Source organism: Rhinatrema bivittatum, chromosome 14 (genome assembly GCF_901001135.1).
Source record: "Rhinatrema bivittatum chromosome 14, aRhiBiv1.1, whole genome shotgun sequence".
In the NCBI taxonomy this organism is placed as follows: domain Eukaryota; kingdom Metazoa; phylum Chordata; class Amphibia; order Gymnophiona; family Rhinatrematidae; genus Rhinatrema; species Rhinatrema bivittatum.
This window is the reverse complement of record NC_042628.1, coordinates 70,248,930-70,266,484: the sequence shown is the minus strand read 5'-3', so window position 1 is coordinate 70,266,484 and position 17,555 is coordinate 70,248,930. Positions and strand designations below refer to the sequence as shown.

Genomic DNA, 17,555 nt, shown 5'->3' with positions numbered 1-17,555 from the left:
GAGTCCTGAGGTCGCTTTCTGTAATGGATGTCCATGCCGTAGACACGGCCTGCATGCATCTTCCCTGTGTCGCAGCTTGCGTGACGCTTGCCTTCTGCTCCCCCTGTTGCAGGCTATCGATGATGACTGTAACCAGACTGGACAGATGACCGCAGCCCTGCTGGACTGGCCTCAGGTGAGTCTCTCCCCTGTCCCCGTATCGCAGAGTAGCACTGTCGTTCCTATTTCTCTCTTCCTCCCTCCCGACTCGGGGTATTTAATGTAATGTCGTGGCGCTGATGATGGCACCCGCTTGGTTTATAGCTGACATCGGCCTGCGATGGGGGTGAATCTGGGCGTAGCAAGGCAGCTTTAATGTCCTGCCTTCAGCACGTTGATGCATTTTAGGTAGCTTACGGTTGCAAAAGGCAGAGCGCCTGCATGTTTCCCGTTTATTAAGAGAGGCAGCAGTTGGGTGTGGCTGGGATCGGGTCTGCCATGGAGGCAACGGCTTGATCCTGGGCAGCGCCACCTGAAGAACGGCTGCAAGAGCAGTTGTCGCCATCCGGGCCTGCCGTTTGAATTGTGGAGGGGGGAAGGCGGATAATGAGCAGACGTTCCCTTTCTTATGCTGTGAGAGAGAACCACTCTGCTGATGGCCTGCAGAGGTCCCTCCCTCCCCCCTGTCCATTCTTACCAGGTTTCACTCTTCTCTTCTGTTTCCCTCTCCTCCTCTCTTTATTCCTCTTCCTGTGACCCACTGTTCCTCTTGGCTTTTTGCTCTTCTCCCTTGATCCTGCTTTGCTGTCCTCGGAGAGGCCCTTTCGGTGCAGCCCTGCCTGGCTCTGATTCTTTCCTTTCGGTGCGCTCTGCCCACAGGGGACGTTTGCCTCAGAACTGACGGTGGAAGGGGAGAAGCTGAAGATTCTGCGGGAGATCGATGGTGGGCTGGAGACAATCAGAATAAAGCTGCCAGCAGTGGTGACGGCCGACCTGCGTCTGAATGAGCCACGCTATGCCACATTACCCAACATCATGGTCAGTCTGGAGTGTGAGGGAGGACGGGTTGGGTTACTGCATAAGACTAGTGCTATCGACTGAGCCCTCCAGCCCTAGAGGTGACAGGCTCTGTATCCCTGTGCCTGTCCCCTGAGCTGTCCAGCCCTAGAGGCGATGGCTCTGTATCCCTGTGCCCGTACCCTGAGCTGACCAGCCCTAGAGGTGATAGCTCTGTATCCCTGTGCCTGTCCCCTGAGCCCTCGAGGCAATGGGCTCTGTATCCCTGTGCCTGTCCCCTAAGCCCTCGAGGCAATGGGCTCTGTATCCCTGTGCCCGTCCCCTGAGCTCTCCAGCCCTAGAGGCGATGGCTCTGTATCCCTGTGCCCGTCCCCTGAGCTGACCAGCCCTAGAGGTGATGGCTCTGTATCCCTGTGCCCGTCCCCTGAGCTGACCAGCCCTAGAGGCGATGGCTCTGTATCCCTGTGCCTGTCCCCTGAGCTGACCAGCCCTAGAGGCGATGGCTCTGTATCCCTGTGCCCGTCCCCTGAGCTCTCCAGCCCTAGAGGCGATGGCTCTGTATCCCTGTGCCCGTCCCCTGAGCTGACCAGTCCTAGAGGCGATGGCTCTGTATCCCTGTGCCCGTCCCCTGAGCTCTCCAGCCCTAGAGGTGATGGCTCTGTATCCCTGTGCCCGTCCACTGAGCTGACCAGCCCTAGAGGTGATGGCTCTGTATCCCCGTGCCTGTCCCCTGAGCTGACCAGCCCTAGAGGCGATGGCTCTGTATCCCTGTGCCCGTCCCCTGAGCTGACCAGCCCTAGAGGCGATGGCTCTGTATCCCTGTGCCCGTCCCCTGAGCTCTCCAGCCCTAGAGGCGATGGCTCTGTATCCCTGTGCCCGTCCCCTGAGCTGACCAGCCCTAGAGGCGATGGCTCTGTATCCCTGTGCCCGTCCACTGAGCTGACCAGCCCTAGAGGCGATGGCTCTGTATCCCTGTGCCCGTCCCCTGAGCTGACCAGCCCTAGAGGTGATGGCTCTGTATCCCTGTGCCCGTCCCCTGAGCTGACCAGCCCTAGAGGTGATGGCTCTGTATCCCTGTGCCTGTCCCCTGAGCTGACCAGTCCTAGAGGCGATGGACTCTGAATCCCTGTGCCTGTCCCCTGAGCTGACCAGCCCTAGAGGCGATGGCTCTGTATCCCTGTGCCAGTCCCCTGAGCTGTCCAGCCCTAGAGGTGATGGACTCTGAATCCCTGTGCCTGTCCCCTGAGCTGACCAGCCCTAGAGGCGATGGACTCTGAATCCCTGTGCCTGTCCCCTGAGCTGTCCAGCCCTAGAGGTGATGGCTCTGTATCCCTGTGCCTGTCCCCTGAGCTGTCCAGCCCTAGAGGTGATGGCTCTGTATCCCTGTGCCTGTCCCCTGAGCTGACCAGCCTAGAGGTGATGGGCTCTGTATCCCTGTGCCTGTCCCCTGAGCTGTCCAGCCCTAGAGGTGATGGCTCTGTATCCCTGTGCCTGTCCCCTGAGCTGACCAGCCCTAGAGGCGATGGCTCTGTATCCCTGTGCCAGTCCCCTGAGCTGACCAGCCCTAGAGGTGATGGCTCTGTATCCCTGTGCCTGTCCCCTGAGCTGACCAGTCCTAGAGGTGATGGCTCTGTATCCCTGTGCCTGTCCCCTGAGCTGACCAGCCCTAGAGGTGATGGCTCTGTATCCCTGTGCCTGTCCCCTGAGCTGACCAGTCCTAGAGGCGATGGGCTCTGTATCCCTGTGCCTGTCCCCTGAGCTGACCAGTCCTAGAGGCGATGGCTCTGTATCCCTGTGCCCGTCCCCTGAGCTGACCAGCCCTAGAGGCGATGGGCTCTGTATCCCTGTGCCTGTCCCCTGAGCTGACCAGTCCTAGAGGCGATGGCTCTGTATCCCTGTGCCTGTCCCCTGAGCTGACCAGCCCTAGAGGTGATGGCTCTGTATCCCTGTGCCTGTCCCCTGAGCTGACCAGCCCTAGAGGCGATGGCTCTGTATCCCTGTGCCAGTCCCCTGAGCTGTCCAGCCCTAGAGGTGATGGCTCTGTATCCCTGTGCCTGTCCCCTGAGCTCTCCAGCCCTAGAGGCGATGGCTCTGTATCCCTGTGCCTGTCCCCTGAGCTGTCCAGCCCTAGAGGCGATGGCTCTGTATCCCTGTGCCCGTCCACTGAGCTGACCAGCCCTAGAGGCGATGGCTCTGTATCCCTGTGCCTGTCCCCTGAGCTGACCAGCCCTAGAGGTGATGGCTCTGTATCCCTGTGCCTGTCCCCTGAGCTGTCCAGCCCTAGAGGCGATGGCTCTGTATCCCTGTGCCTGTCCCCTGAGCTGACCAGCCCTAGAGGCGATGGCTCTGTATCCCTGTGCCCGTCCCCTGAGCTGACCAGTCCTAGAGGTGATGGCTCTGTATCCCTGTGCCTGTCCCCTGAGCTGACCAGCCCTAGAGGCGATGGCTCTGTATCCCTGTGCCAGTCCCCTGAGCTGACCAGCCCTAGAGGTGATGGCTCTGTATCCCTGTGCCTGTCCCCTGAGCTGACCAGTCCTAGAGGCGATGGCTCTGTATCCCTGTGCCCGTCCCCTGAGCTGACCAGCCCTAGAGGTGATGGCTCTGTATCCCTGTGCCTGTCCCCTGAGCTGACCAGTCCTAGAGGCGATGGGCTCTGTATCCCTGTGCCTGTCCCCTGAGCTGACCAGTCCTAGAGGCGATGGCTCTGTATCCCTGTGCCAGTCCCCTGAGCTGTCCAGCCCTAGAGGCGATGGCTCTGTATCCCTGTGCCAGTCCCCTGAGCTGACCAGCCCTAGAGGCGATGGCTCTGTATCCCTGTGCCAGTCCCCTGAGCTGACCAGTCCTAGAGGCGATGGCTCTGTATCCCTGTGCCTGTCCCCTGAGCTGACCAGTCCTAGAGGTGATGGCTCTGTATCCCTGTGCCAGTCCCCTGAGCTGTCCAGCCCTAGAGGCGATGGCTCTGTATCCCTGTGCCAGTCCCCTGAGCTGACCAGTCCTAGAGGTGATGGCTCTGTATCCCTGTGCCAGTCCCCTGAGCTGTCCAGCCCTAGAGGCGATGGCTCTGTATCCCTGTGCCTGTCCCCTGAGCTGACCAGTCCTAGAGGCGATGGCTCTGTATCCCTGTGCCCGTCCCCTGAGCTGACCAGTCCTAGAGGCGATGGCTCTGTATCCCTGTGCCTGTCCCCTGAGCTGACCAGTCCTAGAGGCGATGGCTCTGTATCCCTGTGCCTGTCCCCTGAGCTGACCAGTCCTAGAGGCGATGGCTCTGTATCCCTGTGCCTGTCCCCTGAGCTGACCAGTCCTAGAGGCGATGGCTCTGTATCCCTGTGCCCGTCCCCTGAGCTGACCAGTCCTAGAGGCGATGGACTCTGTATCCCTGTGCCTGTCCCCTGAGCTGTCCAGCCCTAGAGGTGATGGCTCTGTATCCCTGTGCCTGTCCCCTGAGCCCTTAAGGAAATGGGCTCTGTATCCCTGTGCCTGTCCCCTGAGCTGACCAGTCCTAGAGGCGATGGACTCTGTATCCCTGTGCCTGTCCCCTGAGCTGACCAGTCCTAGAGGCGATGGACTCTGTATCCCTGTGCCTGTCCCCTGAGCTGTCCAGCCCTAGAGGTGATGGCTCTGTATCCCTGTGCCAGTCCCCTGAGCTGACCAGTCCTAGAGGTGATGGCTCTGTATCCCTGTGCCTGTCCCCTGAGCTGACCAGCCCTAGAGGTGATGGCTCTGTATCCCTGTGCCAGTCCCCTGAGCTGACCAGTCCTAGAGGTGATGGCTCTGTATCCCTGTGCCTGTCCCCTGAGCTGACCAGTCCTAGAGGTGATGGCTCTGTATCCCTGTGCCTGTCCCCTGAGCTGACCAGTCCTAGAGGCGATGGGCTCTGTATCCCTGTGCCTGTCCCCTGAGCTGACCAGTCCTAGAGGCGATGGCTCTGTATCCCTGTGCCAGTCCCCTGAGCTGACCAGCCCTAGAGGTGATGGCTCTGTATCCCTGTGCCTGTCCCCTGAGCTGACCAGTCCTAGAGGCGATGGCTCTGTATCCCTGTGCCTGTCCCCTGAGCCCTTAAGGAAATGGGCTCTGTATCCCTGTGCCTGTCCCCTGAGCTGACCAGTCCTAGAGGCGATGGACTCTGTATCCCTGTGCCTGTCCCCTGAGCTGTCCAGCCCTAGAGGTGATGGCTCTGTATCCCTGTGCCTGTCCCCTGAGCTGACCAGCCCTAGAGGTGATGGCTCTGTATCCCTGTGCCAGTCCCCTGAGCTGACCAGTCCTAGAGGTGATGGCTCTGTATCCCTGTGCCTGTCCCCTGAGCTGACCAGTCCTAGAGGTGATGGCTCTGTATCCCTGTGCCTGTCCCCTGAGCTGACCAGTCCTAGAGGCGATGGGCTCTGTATCCCTGTGCCTGTCCCCTGAGCTGACCAGTCCTAGAGGCGATGGCTCTGTATCCCTGTGCCAGTCCCCTGAGCTGACCAGCCCTAGAGGTGATGGCTCTGTATCCCTGTGCCCGTCCCCTGAGCTGACCAGTCCTAGAGGCGATGGCTCTGTATCCCTGTGCCAGTCCCATGAGCTGACCAGTCCTAGAGGCGATGGACTCTGTATCCCTGTGCCCGTCCCCTGAGCTGACCAGCCCTAGAGGCGATGGCTCTGTATCCCTGTGCCCGTCCCCTGAGCTGACCAGCCCTAGAGGCGATGGCTCTGTATCCCTGTGCCCGTCCCCTGAGCTGACCAGTCCTAGAGGCGATGGCTCTGTATCCCTGTGCCCGTCCCCTGAGCTGACCAGCCCTAGAGGTGATGGCTCTGTATCCCTGTGCCCGTCCCCTGAGCTGACCAGTCCTAGAGGCGATGGCTCTGTATCCCTGTGCCCGTCCCCTGAGCTGACCAGCCCTAGAGGCGATGGCTCTGTATCCCTGTGCCCGTCCCCTGAGCTGACCAGTCCTAGAGGCGATGGCTCTGTATCCCTGTGCCCGTCCACTGAGCTGACCAGCCCTAGAGGTGATGGCTCTGTATCCCTGTGCCTGTCCCCTGAGCTGACCAGCCCTAGAGGCGATGGCTCTGTATCCCTGTGCCTGTCCCCTGAGCTGACCAGCCCTAGAGGCGATGGCTCTGTATCCCTGTGCCTGTCCCCTGAGCTGACCAGCCCTAGAGGCGATGGCTCTGTATCCCTGTGCCCGTCCCCTGAGCTGACCAGCCCTAGAGGCGATGGCTCTGTATCCCTGTACCTGTCCCCTGAGCCCTTGAGGAAATGGGCTCTGTATCCCTGTGCCTGTCCCCTGAGTTCTCCAGTCCTAGAGATGACGGGCCCTGTATCTCTGTGCCCGGTCTCTGATCCATCTAGTCCCAGCGGTGATAGACTCTGTGACCCTGTGCCTCTCTCCTTATTACTTCCGCTGTTGCTGACTTGTGTATTCACTTCTGTACTTTGTTGCCCCTAAGAAAGCAAAAAAAAAGAAGATTGAATTGGTGAAGCCCTCCGACCTTGGCGTGACCCTGACCTCACGGGTGCAGATCCTGAGTGTGGAAGAGCCCCCTCAGCGCCAGGCTGGTGTGAAGGTGGAGACCAGCGGGGACTTGGTGGCCAAGCTGAAGGAGATTGGCAGGGTCTGACCTTCTCGCTGGTGAGAGATTTCACTTTGCAAACCCTCGCGTAATTGGCCCGCTCCAACCAGGGCAGAACTTGCACAGGGCATCTTCCGCCCGCCCCTTTTACGATCTGTAAGCATGCATGCACATCTCAACTCCCCCCCGTCCATGCATGAAATTGGATTGCTGAACGCGAGCCAGTTTTAGAACAGCCGTCGAGGTGCATAAAACCAGGTTTTATCCGCAGAAACAGCTTTGAGCATCACCCCCTAATAGCTCCTTCGTTACCATGCACCTACCCAAGGCGGCTTCTTTTCTGACCTGTGTGACGCAGTGTCCTATGGGGCATGTATGCATGCATGCGTTGCTGTCCCTGAGCAGAGAGGCCTGTGTCGGGTACCCTCTTCTCCCCTCCCTCCACGGGGTTTAACCCATAGGGCGAGCCTGATTCTTCACTACTTCACTTTCGCAGCTACAAACAGTAATACTGACACAACATTAATTATCTCTAACACTTGCAAGATTCAGTGAATTTAATGCTGACAGTTACTCTGTCTAATTAACGGATTGGCTAATTAAATGATAAACAGCTGCAAAAAGCCACTTGTCAGTGCTGTACGCTGGCACTCTAGCTCCGCTCCTTGGGAGGTCAGGTCTGCCCTCGGCCTGCTGCGTTCAGGCCCTGCTCGCTCCGGATTTTCCGTTGCAAAGGTGAGGGCTTCCTCGGACCTTTGGAGCACAGTAAGCTGCAAGTTAGAAAATCAGGGCGATTGCTGCTTTTAAAACAGCAAAATGATGTTTAGACCGAGCTAGACTGCACTCCTTCAGTTGTATAGTGCAATAGTATAGAACTAGACCGCACTCCTTCAGTTGTATAGTGCAATAGTATAGAACTAGACCGCACTCCTTCAGTTGTATAGTGCAATAGTATAGAACTAGACCGCACTCCTTCAGTTGTATAGTGCAATAGTATAGAACTAGACCGCACTCCTTCAGTTGTATAGTGCAATAGTATAGAACTAGACCGCACTCCTTCAGTTGTATAGTGCAATAGTATAGAACTAGACCGCACTCCTTCAGTTGTATAGTGCAATAGTATAGAACTAGACCGCACTCCTTCAGTTGTATAGTGCAATAGTATAGAACTAGACCGCACTCCTTCAGTTGTATAGTGCAATAGTATAGAACTAGACCGCACTCCTTCAGTTGTATAGTGCAATAGTATAGAACTAGACCGCACTCCTTCAGTTGTATAGTGCAATAGTATAGAACTTGCAGGGGTTTCCAGAAAGGAAAGGCTGTGAGGAGACAGAGGGTTAAACCAAGAGAGGAACCTCTTAAGACTCCTGACTGACTTGTGTAGCAATTTAAAGAATTATAGTTTCCTGTTGGAGCCTCAGATCAGTCCAGACGAGTGGGTTTTTGCATCCCTACCAGCAGATGGAGGCAGAGAACAAAACTTTGAGGCACTGCCACATAACCGAGAGTGCCACCTGCAGCCCCTCAGTATTTCTCTGTCTCCAGCAGATTGGAGAGGTGCAAACCTGCAGTCTGGAGGTGTTTAAAAAAAAAAAAAAAAAGAGGATTCAGCTCCCTGAGGAGTTAGGTTCCTTCGTGGGCCATCCCTCGGGTAGAGCAGGGGGTTGGCAATCCCTGTCACGACTCGGCCCTTTTTTTGCCAGGGGGTGTAGATAGCCAGGAGCCCTGGTTCCCTCTCCCCCCTCTAAGCCCTTCGCTCTCTGTGTGCCTGGTTCCTCAGCCTCCAGAAGGAGGGGAGTAATCTTTCCCTCCTGTTTTTCATTTAAGCCCTGTTTCTTTAAAAAAAACAAAAAACCCAGAGACCGGGAGGCTTACAGCAGTGTGCAGGCCTGAGGAGCAGGTGAGATTTTTTTTCTCTGCTGGGAGGCAGACAGGAGAGCGCGGGCCTTTATCAGGGTTAGGTAGTGCTGTATTTCAGCACCCGGACAGCGGATCGGTGTGATCACTGCTGCTTCGTTTATTTTTAGGCCTGATCTCGTGTGCAGGCCCGACTGCCCCGACATCCGGCTCTCGCGCAGCATGGCAGACTTTGCTGCGGGCTGAGGCACTCTTGCCTCCATGTGGCCTCGTTTTGCCGTGATTGCGCTTCGGGGGGGCCGGGACCTTGGCAGGACCGGTGAAAAAGTGCAGGTGGCTGGGTTGGCTCCTGAGGCTCTGGGGGGGGGGGGGTAGGAGCCGGCGGCCATTTTGGCAGCACATGCAGAAATACAGGCTGCCATTTCTGAGCCCCGGGATTCCCCTCCCATGCTTTTTCCTGTGGGAAAAGGACCCTGCTGATGGCAGAGGATGGGATTGGGCTCGGGAGGTGTCTATCAGGACTCTTCCTCCTCGGTCCCGGAGGCCTTTTCCATGGGTTTTGTGCTTCTCCTTCATAAGGCCTATTTAGCTAGGAAGGAGTTAGGGGCAAAGAGGCCTTTGCCTAGGAAGTCCCAGACGGCCAAGAGAGCTAGAGAGCCTGTGGAGTGAGGAGGGATCCTGCAGATTCTGGGTCTCGGGCGAGCCCCAGAGGAGGGCGATTCGTCTGATATCCTGGATGATCCTGAGCAGCTTCAAGGGGACCCGGTGGCACCAGACAAGTATCCTGTTAGTGCCCTGGGAGATCTGAGACAGCACCTGGACCAAGATTCATTAGACGGGGGATCCCAAGCAGGATCTGGAAGGGATTCCGGTAACGGAAGGAGATGACCTGCTTGTGGTCGAGCTGTCCTGGAGAGAGGAATTGGGTCCATTGATTCCCAGGTGCTGGAGGAGCTCGGCACTAAAGACGTCCAGGAAGACTTGGACAAGGAAGGAGTGAATCTGCTCCTGGAGGCATTGCAGGGCCCCCCTACCACTTTTCCGTGGATCGCGAGTGGGAATCTCCCAATGGGGGCCTGAAGGTCGTGAGAGCTAGGGGGAAGTTATATCCCTTGCCGGAGCAGACCTTGGAGTTAAGGAAAATTCCCAAGGTGAATGCAGCCGTTTCAGCGGTTACTAAGAAGACTACCACCCCGGCGAAGGGAGCAGCGGCTCTCGAGGATCTCCAGGATAGGAAGCTGGAGACTCTGCTCAAGCGGCCTTTTGAAGTCTCAGCTCTGGCCCTTCGAGCGGTGGTGTGCGGAAGTCCGAGTCAGAGAGCCTGTTTGTCCTGGATGCAGAAGGTGCATAACAAGCATTCAGGAACGGCATCTGAGGCGGCGCAGGCAGCCCGTTTAGAAGCGGGAGTGGCCTACGTGGCCGAGGCTCTGTATGACGTGGTCCAGACCTCTGCCAGGAGTATGGGCTCGGCAGTGGCGGCGCAAAGGCTCTTGTGGCTGCGAAATTGGTCGGCTGATGTGTGGTCTAAGGCCCAGCTGTCAGACCTCCCTTTCACAGGGAAGCTCCTCTTCGGGAAGATTTTGGAAAATCTCGTGAAGCAGCTGGGAGAACCGAAAGGCAAGAAGTTGCCTGAAGACAAGCAGGATTCTAGGAAGTCCTTTCCGCCACGTGCCCATTTTCAAGAGGCTAGGAGGTTTCGAGAGGGCAGAGCCCCTGCTCAAGCTTCGCAGAAACAGAATTCAGGCAGACAGCAGCCCTTTTGGAATCGGCGCAGGTCCTCAAGGGACAGTGGGTCCCAAGGAGGTACGGTTGGACAATGAAGGGAGTGAAGGTCCACTCCTCTCAGGAGGCTGTCAGAGGGAGGCTCTTTTTACAAGGAGTGGACCAGAATAACATCGGACTGGTGAATCCTGGAGGTGGTAAGAGATGGTTACGCCTTAGAATTTTCTCAGCCGCTCAGGAACACCTTTGTAGTTTCCCACTGCGTCTCCTGGAGGAAGCGGGAGGCGGTGCAGTATACACTCCAGCGCTTACACCTCAGGAGAGGGGACAGGGAAGGTATTCAGTATATTTCATGGTGCCAAAAAAGGAAGGGACCTTTCGGCCCATTCTCGATCTGCAGAAGGTGAATGCTGCCCTCTGGGTGCCACGGTTTTGGATGGAGATGCTGCACAGAGTGATAGCGGAGGTGCGCAAGAGGAGTTTCTAGCATTACTGGATCTGTCAGAGGCCTACCTTCATATCCCTATTCGACCTGAACATCAGTGGTTTCTGAGATTCATGGTTATGGGAGAGCATTTCCAGTTTCGAGCTCTTCCCTTTGGGTTGGTGATGGCGCCACACACATTCACAAAGGTGATGGTAGTAGTGGCAGCGGCTCTCACGAAGGAGGGCATACTGGTACACCCGTACTTGGATGATTGACTGATTTGAGCAAAGACAGAGAGAGAGTGTGGTCATTCAGACCAGCAGGTTCTCCAGCTTCTGGGGACATTGCGAGATTGTCACCCAGCCCAAAGTCATCTGAAGCCAATTCAATACTGGGTGCTTGCTTCGATACCCGACTGGAGAAGGTGTTCCTGACTTCGGAGATAGTCCTCAAGCTTCAGAGTCAGGTTCTTTGGTTGTGCAGCATAGTGGTGCCCAAGGTCTGGGACTACCTGCAGGTCCTGAGGTCCATGGCTTCTACGCTGGATTTAGTGCCATGTGTCCTCTACAGGAAGCTCTGTTATCCTGGTGGGATCCGCTGTCTGAGGAATTTCAGCTTCCTTTACCATTGCCAGAGGAGGCCAGGTCCAGTCTCTTATGGTGGCTGTCATGGCACAGTCTCAAGAAGGGAATGGATTTGGGAATATTCGGCTGGGTACTGGTAACCATGGATGCCAGCCTCTCTGGATGGGGGGAAATTTGTCGGGAGAAATCAGCCCAGGTTCAGTGGTTGCTAGAGGAGGCGGCTTGGCCGATCAATCGACTGGAAACCAGGGCAGTGCGCAAGGCCTTGTTGGCATTCCTTCCCGTTCGTTCAGGGCAAATCAATGTGAGTGTTCTCGGATAATGCGATGTCCGTAGCGTACATCAATGATAAGGGTGGTATGAAGAGTCATCTGGTGGTGTTGGACGCGCAGGAGCTGTTTGGTAGGTGGAGAATCATCTGGAGAGACTAGATACTTCTTATGTGGCCAGAGTGGACAACGTTCAAGTAGACTTCCTGAGCAGACAGCGTCTGGATCTGGGGGAATGGGAGTTGACGGCAGAAGCCTTCGCCTTGCTGCAAGCGAGGTGGGACAAACCAGTGATAGACCCCATGGCAACTCCGACAAATGTGAAAATGGATCACTTTTTCAATCGCAGACGAGAGGTCGGTTTGGAGGGCATTAACGCTCTCATTCAGCCATGTCCGACACACTTCTTGCTGTACGTGTTTCCTCGGTGGCCGCTCGTAGGATGGGTGCCGCGGCGCATTGAGGTTCATCCAGGCAGGCTGAATCTGGTGGCACCCGAGTGGCTGCGTTGGCGGTAGACGGACCCATTCATTTGGCTCATCTCTCTTCACCAAGGTCCCGTATTTTAAGATCGGGAGGCTCACTTCTGTCTAACGGCCTGGCTTTTGAGAGGCAGCGGCTCCGTTTGAAGGGATATTCGGAGCCAGTGATTGCAACTTTGCTTCAGGCAAGGAGGCCTTCCACTTTAATGGCTTATGTCTGGGTGTGGAGAGTATTCGAATCCTGGTGTCTGCTGAATAAAGTACAGTCCTTAGAAGCGGGTGTCCCGCAGATCTTGGAATTTCTGCAGTGCAGGTTATCTAAGGGGTTAGTGTATAATTCCCTTTGGATCTAGGTAGCAGCTTTGGGTTCCCTGCATGGTAGGATTCAGGGAAGACCACTGGGTTCTCATCTGGATGTGGCTCATTTCCTGAGAGGGGCAAAGCGTCTGCGTCCTCCAGTGTGGAAGATTTGTCCGGCGTGGAATTTGAATTTGGTTCTTCGGGTGCTGTATTGGCCCTATTTTGAGGGATTTAACCCTGAAGGCTGTTGTCCTTGTGGCCATCTGTTCAGCTAAGCAAATTTCTGAGCTGCAAGCGTTGTCATGTAGGGACCCTTTCCTCTGTTTTTCGGATGATGGAGTCTCTTTGCCTTCCTTTTAGTCTCCTCTTTTCACCTTAATCAGGTGGTCGAACTTCCTACCTTTTCAAACTTGGCACCCGATTCTTCGATGGCTAGAGAACCTCACTTATTGGATGTGCGTCGTATTCTTTTGCGATATCTCAAAGTGTCAAATCCCTTTCAGAGATCGGATCATCTGTTTGTCCTATTCAGTGGAGGGAAGAAGAGAAATAAGGCTTCCAAAGGCACGATTGCTCGCTGGTTAAAAGAGACGATAGCTTTGGCTTACATCTGCAAGGGCCGACTGGTGCCAGAGGAGTTGCGAGCGCATTCCGCTAGGGCGCAGGCGACCTCGTGGGCGGAGTGAACTGATTTCTTCACAGGAGATCTGTCGTGCAGCAACGTGGTCTTCCCGTCACACTTTCACCAGACATTACCACATAGAGGAGGGGATGTTTGGGCAGAGTGTTTTGCACGTGGGTCTTTTGGGTTCCCACCGAAAATAGAGGGGCTTGGGTACATCCCACTCGTCTGGACTGATCCGGGGTATGAACAGGAAAGGAAAATTAGTGCTTACCTGCTAATTTTCATTTCTGAAGTACCATGGATCAGTCCAGTGACCCGTCCCCTTCTGACGAAAGACTTCCTCGCTTCTGGAGATGGCTAAGCTGATCGAGCTGGCATGTGATTTGATCAGAGTGATGAAATCTAGACATAGTTGGTATATGGTCTTGTTAAGTGAAGGGGGCCTAGTTTACAGGGGGCCCCAACTTTAGATCTCCAGTCGCCCAAGGTTTATTGGGGTTTGTTAAGATGGACGTCCTGGCTTGGGTACAAGTCAAGAATGAGGGACTACAGGTGGCACTGTCGGTTATGAAGCAGGGCCTCAAATAAACCCACTTGTTTGGACTGATCTGTGGTACTTCAGGAACGTAAATTAGCAGGTAAGAACCAATTTTCCTATATGAGAGGCAGATGGGGCGTCTCACAGTGCTGTAACACTGCAGACCCTGCTGGATCTTCAGCTCTACCCTCCTGATGTTCTGTGCCTTTTCTGGGTTGTCTTGAATTCTCACATTGCTAGGCCCCCCACCGCCCTTCCAGCCTCTCCTGAATTCCTGCTCTCTTTCTGTAGATGTAATTAAACTTGTAGTTGGATCAAAGGCAATGCACAAATCTAGCTGACCATAATTAGTGTTACACTGCAGAATGCTGAGAATGTTGTTATGAGCACTGAGAGCCATTGTCTCGGGTCTGACGTATAACAGCTCAGTGAAATACCGGCCCGGGGGATTATCAGGGACACACATCTCCCTTGACACTATCGCACGGTGTGCGGAGTTATTTCCATGGTATCTCTGCTTCTGTCCCTGCAGAATGAAAGATAACTCCCAGTGCCTGTCTCTTCCCTCTGTTACTCGTGGGCTGCTTGTTAGCAGGAGACACAGCCACTCTCTCTCGTACAGAATATTTATTTATTTAGTGGGTTTTATATACCGATAACCGTTTACACATCGTATTGGTTTACAGGGAACATTGAGATTATAACATATAGAGTTACAAGGAACATTGTGAATATAAGGTAACGCATAAACAGATATAGCATGTGAGATATTTGCAATAAACATTGCGATTATATAGTATTGGATTACAAGGAGGTAAGGAGGTCTAGCATAACTGAAATATAATGCAAACCATTTATATGCAGAAGATGAGTGTTTAAAGCAGGCTCTGCATAATCCAAGAACTTGGGTCTCGGGTCTTGATGAGATCCATATTGAGCCGGTTCCTGGCAGGCAGCTCAGGAGTGATTTGCTTTGTGGTCTCCCGTTCCAGATACCCCTTCGGCTGCTGCTGTTTGACCTTTGGAGGGTGGCGAAGGTCAGGGGAGGGATCCTGTGTTAGCATCCAGTTGTGATGGCTGCCGTCTCTGGCTTCCTGAAATCTGCCTGGGAATGGCGCTGACTCCTGCACCTTGCTGATTTGTAAAAACCTTTTTTGCCTTTCTTTGTAAATGACAGTCTGTTTAAATAAATGAACCGCTTCTCTCATGTTGTGGAGAACTGGGGGGTGCCGTCTAATTTTATTTTCATATTTTGAGGGGAGGGGGGTTTTAGAGTTCATTGAAGGCAGAGTACGATGGTTGCTGGCATTGACCAAGGGTGAAACGAGAGAAACGCTCACACGGTGCGCACCCCGAACACCTGCACACACGCACCTCCGGCAAGCCACTCCCCACCCACATGACCTCCCTACCTCAATCACCCACTGCCAGCACTGACATCTCTTCTCCACCTCTCACACCCCCTCGTGTGCTACACACACTGCACAAGCCACCATCACTCACCCCCTAAGGTCGCGCACAACGCGTTACACATAACACTGCCACCACCCACCCTGCACACACGCACCTCCGGCAGGCCACTCCCTACCTCAATCACCCACTGCCAGCACTGACATCTCTTCTCCACTTCTCACACCCCCTCGTGTGCTACACACACTCCACATGCCACCATCACTCACCCCCTAAGGTCGCGCACAACGCGTTACACATAACTCTGCCACCACCCACCCTGCACACGTACCGCCTCCCTAGCCCTTTCAGCACCACTGAGCCCCTAAACGCAAACCATGTGCACACTGTTTCCCCCTCCCCACAGACTTTGAGCAACCGCACCGAGGATCAGCAGGCTGTTGCCTCACTGGGGTAAAGCTGGTCTTGGTGTCAGCTTCATGCTGCTCATACCAGAGACGCCTTCAACTGATACTGCAACAGTTAAGAAATCCCCCTCCTAGGGCTTGCACAGACCCTCTCCCATCTATCCCTGCTCTCTTAGGATGATGTTCCACTCCTGTCTTGCCTAACAGCAACAATCAGTATAAATATTAAACTGGATACAAATACAATTCCCTTAATACCCATCCAAATCACATTGAATGCAGCACAATCAAATAAGGACAGCAAAGAAGGTATACGCCAAGTAATCACTAGCGGGCCGATACAGTACAGTGCGTGCAAAGAAGGTATACGCCAAGTAATCACTAGCGGGCCGATACAGTACAGTGCGTGCAAAGAAGATATACGCCAAGTAATCACTAGCGGGCCGATACAGTACAGTGCGTGCAAAGAAGGTATACGCCAAGTAATCACTAGCGGGCCGATACAGTACAGTGCGTGCAAAGAAGGTATACGCCAAGTAATCACTAGCGGGCCGATACAGTACAGTGCGTGCAAAGAAGGTATACGCCAAGTAATCACTAGCGGGCCGATACAGTACAGTGCATGCAAAGAAGGTATACGCCAAGTAATCACTAGCGGGCCGATACAGTACAGTGCGTGCAAAGAAGGTATACGCCAAGTAATCACTAGCGGGCCGATACAGTACAGTGCGTGCAAAGAAGGTATACGCCAAGTAATCACTAGCGGGCCGATACAGTACAGTGCGTGCAAAGAAGGTATACGCCAAGTAATCACTAGCGGGCCGATACAGTACAGTGCGTGCAAAGAAGGTATACGCCAAGTAATCACTAGCGGGCCGATACAGTACAGTGCGGAGCTCACTGTTAACCTGTGTTTGGACGCACGTTTTCAACGCACTAGCTTTACCCCTTATTCAGTAAGGGGTCGAAAACGTGCGTCCAACCCCCCCCCCCCCCCCCCCCCCCGAAACTAATAGGCTCATCAACATGCAAATGCATGTTGATGAGCCTATTAGTTAGTCCTGCGCGATCCAGAAAGTAATATGTGCAGCCAAGCCGCACATTTTACTTTCAGAAATTAGCGCCTACCCAAAGGTGGGCGTTAATTCCTGCCGGCGCCGGGGAAGTGCACAGAAAAGCAGTAAAAACTGCTTTTCTGTGCACCCTCCGACTTAATATCATGGCGATATTAAGTCGGAGGTCCCAGAAGTTAAAAATAATTTAAAAAATTTTTAAAAAATTTTTAAATTGGCTTGCGGGTTGAAAGCCAGAAGCTCAATTTTGCCGGCGTCCGGTTTCCGAACCCATGGCTGTCAGCGGATTTGAGAACCGACGCCGGCAAAATTGAGCGTCGACTGTCAAACCCGCTGACAGCCACCGCTCCTGTCAAAAAAGAGGCGCTAGGGACGCGCTAGTGTCCCTAGCGCCTCTTTTTACCGCAGGCCCTAATTTGAATATTTTTTTTAACTGAATCGCGCGCACAGGAGCTCTCCCGCGACTTTTACTGTATCGGCCTGTAGCATAGCAAATCTAGGTGAACAAACATAACAAATGCTCCTTATCTCCTGACACTATGCCCTTGCTGCACTTCGTGGTCAGCTACAGCAGCATTCTCGCGTCAAGAGAAGGTGGGTGGTCGAATCGAGGTAGTAGTGGCACTGCCCAGTCCTCTTATCCTCTCACCTATCCTGGCCCATGCGCTCTGGGGGCATCTGAGAACCTCAGTGCATATCGGGAAGCCTGAAGTCAGGGTGCGTGGCGCAGTGCACGACTGCTTGTGCCCAGCCAGCCACGTCGCCCAGTGATGTGGCTCCCTCCTTTGTGCAAACCCGCTGGTGTATCCTGGGCTGCCCTATGTACAGATGTCATCTTGCTGGCAGCATCCATGCACATGGAGCAGCCCTTTAACATAAGCAATTATGACCATGCTGGGTTTGTCCATGCTTGTTTCCAAATATGAGATGACACACAGAGGTCCAGAGACGGCTTATTTATTTATAGCCATGTGATATCCTGCCGTTAGCCAAGAATGGCCTCGAGGCCATTAAAAAGACAATACCATTTGAATCAAACAAATTTACACTTGGCATAGCAGTAAGAATCCAAAGATGCATAACGAACAGTCCCCTTTATCTTTATTAAGGATTTACTTAATCGCTTATGCAAAAAGCTCAAAGCGGTGGACAGAATACATACATAAATAATAATAAAACAAGGTAAAGGGAAACCACGTGTGGCTGATGCTCCTGTGGCACTAAATCTGCTGTTGTTTCTGGCACTTCTTCACAGAATGGAACCCAAAAGAGGTCCAGAGAAGTGCATTCAAAACCTCTGCCTGCCTTTCGGGCT

At 54.2% G+C, this 17,555-nt stretch overlaps 1 protein-coding gene across 1 annotated transcript in view; it reads left to right on the top strand.

Annotated features, from left to right (window-relative positions):
* Window positions 1–14,573, top strand: part of ETFB (electron transfer flavoprotein subunit beta) — a 52,842-nt gene extending 38,269 nt beyond the window's left edge. The window contains exons 4-7 of the mRNA XM_029577039.1: window positions 113–175; window positions 859–1,017; window positions 6,421–6,602; window positions 14,343–14,573. Of these exons, the coding sequence (XP_029432899.1) occupies window positions 113–175; window positions 859–1,017; window positions 6,421–6,591 (393 nt within the window). The 3' untranslated portion in view covers window positions 6,592–6,602; window positions 14,343–14,573. The remainder of the gene's footprint in view (window positions 1–112; window positions 176–858; window positions 1,018–6,420; window positions 6,603–14,342) is intronic.
* Window positions 14,574–17,555: the final 2,982 nt, after the last annotated feature.